The sequence below is a fragment of the Chlamydotis macqueenii genome, chromosome 2, assembly GCF_036417535.1.
Source record: "Chlamydotis macqueenii isolate bChlMac1 chromosome 2, bChlMac1.mat, whole genome shotgun sequence".
Lineage (NCBI taxonomy): Eukaryota > Metazoa > Chordata > Aves > Otidiformes > Otididae > Chlamydotis > Chlamydotis macqueenii.
Genome location: NC_141557.1, coordinates 32,989,591 through 32,997,293, shown reverse-complemented (window position 1 = coordinate 32,997,293; position 7,703 = coordinate 32,989,591). Strand labels below are relative to the sequence as shown.

The 7,703-nt window shown below is 58.0% G+C and overlaps 1 protein-coding gene across 2 annotated transcripts; it reads left to right on the top strand.

Annotated features, from left to right (window-relative positions):
* The first annotated feature begins 4,484 nt into the window (after positions 1-4,484).
* Positions 4,485-7,120, top strand: SP8 (Sp8 transcription factor). Of its 2 annotated transcripts, XM_086741940.1 has the most exons (3): positions 4,543-4,563; positions 5,197-5,301; positions 5,630-7,120. In XM_086741940.1, exons 1-3 carry the CDS (start codon positions 4,543-4,545, stop codon positions 7,118-7,120), a joined length of 1,617 nt encoding a protein of 538 aa, XP_086598066.1. The 2 variants fall into 2 exon arrangements, with proteins under 2 accessions (XP_086598067.1, XP_086598066.1); XM_086741941.1 differs by lacking the exon at positions 5,197-5,301 and having other exon boundaries at positions 4,485-4,563.
* Positions 7,121-7,703: the final 583 nt, after the last annotated feature.

Sequence of the window (7,703 nt, the reverse complement as noted above, 5' to 3'; positions counted from 1 at the left end):
CCACGCATGTATATACTCGCACATACACACACGCGCGCATGTATACACATATATTTATATGTTTATATATAAATAGCGTGTATTTCGGAGCATGATCCAGCTTCAGGCACCGTCTCTACTGGGAACGTCCTGTCTCGCACACCGATTTTTCAAGCGTTTCCCGTATCTTGTCACCCGTTTGTAGAGCTTGTACAGTGATTTGAACACATGTGTGGTTAAACCACCGGACCCAAAGCAGCTCCTAGATTATTTGTAATTAAACACAATTCCCAAAGTAACATTTATCTTCCCGAAACTGCGATTGCGATTGTCAACCGTCTGGAGGAGAAGCGGGGGTAATCTGGAAGCGTTACCTCCTCTGCTAACGGAGTGGAATGAAAAGAAATCAATACCGCTGAGGAGGAGAATTTAGTAGTTTTTAACTGTGAGCGGCGCCCGGGAGAAAGTGATGTATAACAGGAAAAAGAGAAAGCAGCCGAAGCACGTCTAGGGTGCGAAGGACGGCGGGGTCCGGCTGCGCGGCCGGCGGCGGAGGCTCCGCGATCTGCCCCGCCGGCGTGCCCGGCCCGAGAGCTGGGCTCTCGACTGTCGTAGCCTCCCGGTGTTTGTGTGACCGCCTGGTACGCGCACAGCCACCACGAACCGGGGGGGGTTGAGGGGGTGTGTGTGGGGGGGGTGACGGCGAGGGACAGGGCGAGGCGGGTAGGGAAAAAAAGGGAAGAAGAAGGAGGAGGGGATGCGGGGTCTGGGTGCACCCCGGCTGTGCCCGCAGCGTGGGTGTGAAGGTGCCTCGTCCTCTCCCTCCCTGGGCACACGCTCACATCAGCGTGTGCACGGCGTCTTCCCGGGCTAATCTAATTACAGGGACCTTTCTACAGCCAGCCTCATTTTTTTTTTTTCTTTCTTTCTTTTTTTTTTTTTTTTTCCTGACACAGGCCCAGAGAAATAAATAAACGCCCAAAGACGTGGATGTGAATCCCTTCCACTGCCTTCCAGCAGGCAGGTCGCCGTGCGCCCTCGCCAAAAGTGGCTCAGCGAGGAGATGCCCGGGCTGTGCCGGCGAAGTCTCGGAGCAGGGTCGGGGGGCCCGGCAGGGTTAGTCAGTACCTGGAGCAGACACGATTGCCCTGACGGAAAAAAATAACGCCGGTAACCAACACGGCAGTAGTTGCGGGCACCCGCGCACATGCACCGTCTGCGGTCACCGGGCTGCACCGGGAGCTCCCGGTGGAGGAAGCCTCCCGGTGGGGCAGTAAGAGAAACCTCCCGGGTAAAGCACAGCAGCGCAGGGGTGCGAACGGAGGTCCGGCAAGGACGCGGGGAATCCTCCTTCGCTGCTCCGTGACCGTCCGGTGTCCCACGGTCCTTTCCGGCTGGTGGCTGTTTTGTTTCATTTAGGTGCTATTCCCACCTCCCCCCCCTTTTTTTTTTTCCCTCTCCCCTTCCAAACCGAGTCCTCTCTACCCCTCGGGAGTCGGTTGTCATCCCTTGGGAAAAGCTTCTTTCAGGCGGAGATGACTAGTGGAGTTGAGGGGGAGGGGGGACACCTCCCGGCCCCCACCTCCTCGGAGGCTGCGAGGAGGGGCAAAGGCGAGGGGATCGGAGCTTCCAGCGCCCGGGGAGGGCGAGGGCAAGGCCCCGGTCCACGCGAGTTTTCCCCGTGCAGATCGGGGGCGCGGAGCCGGGAAGGCGTGAGGTGGGGCTGAGTGCCCCCCCTAAATTGGCCCAAGGGTGGCAGGAAATGCGCTCCCTCCCTAACACCGACATGGCCAGTCTTCCCAGTTTAAGTGGTTTAGTCTTCCCAGTTAAGCCTTTGCCAATAGCATAGACCTCTGTTTTCCCAAAAAGAAACACACACCCCCCCCCCCCCGCCGCGTTACGCCCAGACAGAAAGACAAGGACCGCTGGAAGAGCGAGTCTGCCCATTTCTCTGTCTGCCCCTCGGCCGCAGCGCAGGGGGCCGGGGTTTTCCCCAAGGAAAATCCCAGCGACGCTCCCCCACCCGCAACGATCCCATGGAAAGGTTAAGCGACAGCTATCCTGCCGGCTAAAAGTTCCGAGATCGCTAATGTATATTGTAGACACAAGATGTTCGGTAGACTCGAGCAAGTTGTTCCCAGGATGTAAATTAGGTCCCAAAAGCTGTTGTTCGAATCGAAGAAACAGAGAAATTAATCTGGGAGACTATCCATCATAGCCTGTAATAAAGGGAACGACATGGATGAGACAGATGATATGATTAAGGAGCTGTGGTCGTTTTAATTAACTTTTTGCTGTCCTGTAATGATCAAACTGGTCAACAGACCCGGTCAATAAGCATGTTAATATCAAACAAATAAAACCAGGGATGATTAAAAACCTCCTGGTTTATTAAATTTGAAATTCAAATGAAATTTATGCTGCAGATGCATACAGAATGCTAATAGATTTTAGCTTGAGTGGATAGAGTGGATCCCACAGGTTTTCAAGAAACAGCACTAACATTTATCTACTCCTGTACATTAAACTTCAAATGGGGGGAAAAAAAAAAGTTTTAATTAATTTCGGGAAAACCTCTCCTTGCTGGCTTCCCCCCGCCCCCACCTGCATATTATGTTGATGTACTACACACTTAAGTGCACTGGTCAATAACGTAAATGCAAACAAAATTGTAAGCTTCCCTAAATCCTTTGCCCAGCAGGCAATGTATACAAAGGGGGAAGGTTACAGATGTTTCCGTGGCGAATTCAGAAAAGATCAGCTCACCGCTCTCAAAGTTCAGAAGCTGCTGCTTTTCCAGTTTCAGGGGAATTATCAGAGTAGCAGGAGGATGCCACTGGCAGGAGTTTTGTGATTTCTATTATCTTCTGATGCATTTGCCTTTTTTCCTCCCTCTCTGCTGAGTTCCCTTGTAAAGAGTCTCGCGACTATTTTCACGACGGGTTGTTTGTTTTTTTTTTTTTTTTTTCCCATAATTTCCAACACGTCACTTTTAAAGGAAAAGCGCGGTGAAAATTAAGGACTTTCGCCCCCAAATCAAAAGAGACAGAGCGAGCATCGGAACAAACAAACACGAAAAAAACCCACCAAGAAAGGACGCGTTTCCTACGGGCAGGCGAGAGCGGACAAAAATACGGATGCGAGTGGAAGACCCGCCCGGCGAGGCTCTCCTAAAAAGAGAGATATCCCTAAGGCTGTCTCCTTCCCCGGCGGATGGTAAAGCCTCTCAGACTTTCTGGGGCTGAAAGGGACGCTTGTCGATCTTTTTTACCGAACCTGGCACGCCACAAAATGCGATTTTCTCTTCCTCTAAAACGTAGCGCTCCCGACGCTCGTTTTGCTCTTAACGCTTTCTGATCTACGTCTTAATAGTTCCTCCCCACCTCCAGCAGATAAAGGAACGGGAGATAAAAAAGTTAATAAGCATTCAAACAAGGGAGTATCTCCGGGAAATGTTCTTCCCCTCTGCGCGGGTGATAGTATTGATTAAATTAAACCCGAAATTTAAACAAGCGCGCATTAGGTCTGTAAAATGCATATCATTACAGAAGGAGACCAAAGCAATGAAGTTAATTCTTTTTTATTTGTTAAACGGAGTTCCCTCCTTCCCCCACCCCTTCCTCCTCCTGGGCTGGCCTGTCACGCCTTCTCAACAGGCTAAAAATCAGTCAGAGCAGCTCGCGGAGAGAAACTCGACATTTATGGTAACCGCCGAGCCGTCGGAGAAAGCAAGCAGTTCATTAATTTACTCCGCTTTTACTTCCGAGCGTGGTGATGCACGCTACCCCCGTGATCAATAGATATGACGTACAGTCAATATCCCCGCAACATGGAAACGGGTCAAAACCGGAGAGCGAGAAAAGGAGAAAAAAAAAAAAATCCACACACCCCCTTCCCCCACCCACCCACGAAGCAAAGGTCCGTGGGGGTGAAAGCACCTGGGCGAGCGGCGCAGGGCTGGGGTGGCCGATCCCCGCCCCCCCGCACCCTAGGGCCGACCTGCTCCGCCTCTGCCCTTCCCCGCAGCGAGCACCCCCGACAGCTGAGGGACGGGGCGGTGGGGATCGCCCGGTAGCCGTAAGCCGACCGTGCCGGTACCGCTCAGATGGGCTCCATCGGGGATGGGCTGCGTAAAGTTTTTTCGGGGGGGATTCGGAGACCCCCGCCACCAAGAATCACTACTGTAAAATTGGGGGGTGGGGTGGGGGGTGGAAATGGAGGAATAGGGACGAAGTAGCCGGACCCGGGGCTCGCTCCCGACCGGGACCGCGGTCCGCGCCGCTCGACGACGTGACCGCGTGAGGTCATCAGCGACGTCGAGCCCCTCCGTCGGCCGGGGCTCGACGTCGCTGATGACCTCACGCGGTCACGTCGTCAAGCGAGGCGGCAGGCCCGGGGATTGGCTGGCGGCGGCTCAGCGGCACTTCAAAGCCGGCGAGGGAGCTACAATTGTGGTGGAATGGGCGGAACTGATCATTGTATTGCACACCTCTAAAAAAAAAACCACTGCCTCTGATTTATCAATATAAAAAAGATCCTCTGAGAGGAGGGCACTTTTGTGTGATGGCAACTTCACTTCTAGGGGTGAGTCTAAGGATTTTTTCTCTTGCTGGTTTAATTAGTTTCTTTTTATTGTCGATTGGAGGGGGTTAAAATAACCCCTGTCTTGACCGGGGCTATCAGTCTCCTCTATTCAGGCTTTTTTTTTTTTTCCTCCCCCCCCCCTTTTTTTTTTTAACTTAAGTACAAGTGAGTTTAGGAGAAAAGAAAGAGCGAGAGGGGGAAAAGGGGGCAGAGCCACTTTTCAGCGAGCAGGAAAAGGTTTTAAGGGCATTTGTAGAAACAACCTACAGCGCCTGGGCTGTGCTGTTCCTGTGCCCCCGGAGAAGTGGCCTTTCTTCTTTATGCTGGAAGGAAAAAAAAAAACCAACAACAAAAAAAACCCCAAACAAAACCAAACCCAGCACTACCGTTTTTCGTGTGCGATTTCTAATTCGCGACAGATCGTGGCTTTTTATTTGGCTTTAAAATAACACAGCCCGCCGTGTCTAGCAGGTACGTTGAACTTGTGTATACATACATTTGTACAGATGTTAAATTTGTATATATATATTTAATTATCGTTGGCAGGTAAATGAGGCTTATTTTAAGGACGCGCTCTTTTTTTTTTTTTTATTTTAAGGAGTAATTTGATAATCTTGCAATTCCATGTTTAAGAAAACAGTCTTACTGGCCTTAGGGACGGGGACCGGCCAGGTCCCGGGCAAAGGGAACGGGCTAAAACGTAGCTGCCGCCGTGCCGGGGGCATCTTTAAAGCTACGGTAACAGATGCAACTTCCCCCCCCCCCCCTTTTTTTTTTTTTCCCTCCCTTTTTCAACCCTTCCAGAGCTCCTCCGTGGGAGAGGGGGTCGGATGGTGAAAAAAAAAAAATTAAAAAGCCCGGAAGGAGCTTGAAAAGGAGAGCCGCTGTGCCGGCTCCGGCGACGGGATCCTCCCGCGGGAGTCGCCAAACTTTCCGCCCGGGGTCGGGCGGCAGAGCGGTGCGGGGCCGGGCGGCGGAGCGGTGCGGGGCGCGGGGCGGCGGACGGCGGGGCCGCTCCGTCCCTGACACCGGCGGGGCGGCCCCCCTCTCCCCTCTGTGCCCGCAGGAGGAACCGCGGGTGGGCTCCACGCCGCTGGCCATGCTCGCCGCGACCTGCAACAAGATCGGCAGCCCCAGCCCCTCGCCGTCCGCCCTCTCGGACAACGCGTCCTCCTTCGGCAAAGGCTTCCACCCCTGGAAACGCTCCTCCTCCTCCTCGGCGGGCAGCTGCGGCGCCGTGGGCTCTGGCCTCCCGGGCTTCGGCGTGGCGGGCGCGGCGCGCAACGGCTCCTCGGCGGCGGCGGCGGCGGCAGCGGCGGCGGCAGCGGCGGCCGCCCTGGTCTCGGACTCCTTCAGTTGCGGCGGCTCGCCGGGCTCCAGCGCTTTCTCCCTCACCTCCAGCAGCGCGGCAGCCTCCAGCTCGCCCTTCGCCAACGACTACTCCGTCTTCCAGGCGCCGGGCAGCGCCGGCGGCGGCGGGGGAGGCGGCGGCGGCGGCGGAGGCGGCGGCGGCGGCGGGGCGGCGGGACAGGAGGCGGCGGCGCACCAGCCCGTCTTCATCTCCAAGGTGCACACGTCGGTGGAGGGGCTGCAGGGCATCTACCCGCGGGTGGGCATGGCGCACCCCTACGAGTCCTGGTTCAAGCCCTCGCACCCGGGGCTGGGGGCCGGCGAGGTGGGCTCGGCGGGCGCCTCCAGCTGGTGGGAGGTGGGCGCCGGCTGGATCGACGTGCAGAGCCCCAACGGGGCGGCCGCCCTGCCCGGCTCGCTGCACCCGGCGGCCGGCGGGCTCCAGACCTCGCTCCACTCGCCCTTGGGCGGCTACAACTCGGATTATTCGGGCCTGGGCCACTCGGCCTTCAGCAGCGGCGCCTCCTCGCACCTCCTCAGCCCCGCCGGCCAGCACCTGATGGACGGATTTAAGCCGGTGCTGCCCGGCTCCTACCCGGACTCGGCCCCCTCGCCGCTGGCCGGCGCCGGGGGTTCTATGCTGGGGGGCGGCCCCGCCGCGCCGCTGGCCGCCTCCCCCCGCTCCTCCGCCCGCCGCTACTCCGGCCGCGCCACCTGCGACTGCCCCAACTGCCAGGAGGCCGAGCGGCTGGGGCCGGCGGGGGCCAGCCTGCGACGAAAGGGGCTGCACAGCTGCCACATCCCCGGCTGCGGCAAGGTCTACGGCAAGACCTCGCACCTGAAGGCGCACCTGCGCTGGCACACGGGCGAGCGGCCCTTCGTCTGCAACTGGCTCTTCTGCGGCAAGCGCTTCACCCGCTCCGACGAGCTGCAGCGGCACCTGCGGACCCACACGGGCGAGAAGCGCTTCGCCTGCCCCGTCTGCAACAAGCGCTTCATGCGCAGCGACCACCTCAGCAAGCACGTCAAGACCCACAGCGGACCCGGCAGTGCCGGCCCCGGCGGTGCCGGCCCCGGCGGCTCCGGTCCCGGCGGTAAGAAAGGCAGCGACACCGACAGCGAGCACAGCGCGGCCGGCAGCCCGCCCTGCCACTCTCCGGAGCTGCTGCCGCCCCCAGAACCCGGCCACCGCAACGGCCTGGAGTGACGGGCGGAGGCGCGGGGCTGCTGAGCCCCCCCCACCTCCTCCCGCCCCGCTGTGCTCCCCCCTCTCCCGCCCCGTCCCGGGCGCGCAGCCCCGCGACGGGGACCCGGACACGTAAGTAGCCGGCGCGGCTCCGCAGGGACCGCGCTCAGCCCCCGCGACGGGGCCCGGTGAGCGGCTGGGCAGGGGGCGACAGCCGCCCCCCTCCCCACGCGGGGCAGCCCCGCGGCTGCCTCCTCTCCCTTCCGCCTTGAGACCCCTCCTCGGGTTGCCTGTAGATTGGAGAAAACCCACACGTTCCCTCTCGCTTTCCTGCTGGAAGCCGGCCCGCACCCCGCTCCCCGCCTCCTCCAGCCCCGGTAAAGCAGCAGCGCCCTGGGGGACCGGGGGCGCTGGGGCTGCTTCACGGCGAGGGGCTCCGACGGCAGCGCCCCCCACCTTTTTTTTTTTAAATTTTATTATTATTATTATTATTATTATTTTAATTTTATCAAACCTTTTGCCTCCTCGAGTCCAAATTTCCTTCCGTTTGCCAGCGCGTTTGTACAATTCCCGTTTGAGTAGGAACGGCCAAATACGCTGGAAA

Coding starts and splice junctions, on each gene's coding strand:
- SP8 (XM_086741940.1), top strand. CDS start 4,543: ATGGCAACTTCACTTCTAGGG. Junction 4,564..5,196: donor TGGCAACTTCACTTCTAGGG/GTGAGTCTAAGG, acceptor TCCATGTTTAAG/AAAACAGTCTTACTGGCCTT. Junction 5,302..5,629: donor GGGGCATCTTTAAAGCTACG/GTAACAGATGCA, acceptor CTGTGCCCGCAG/GAGGAACCGCGGGTGGGCTC.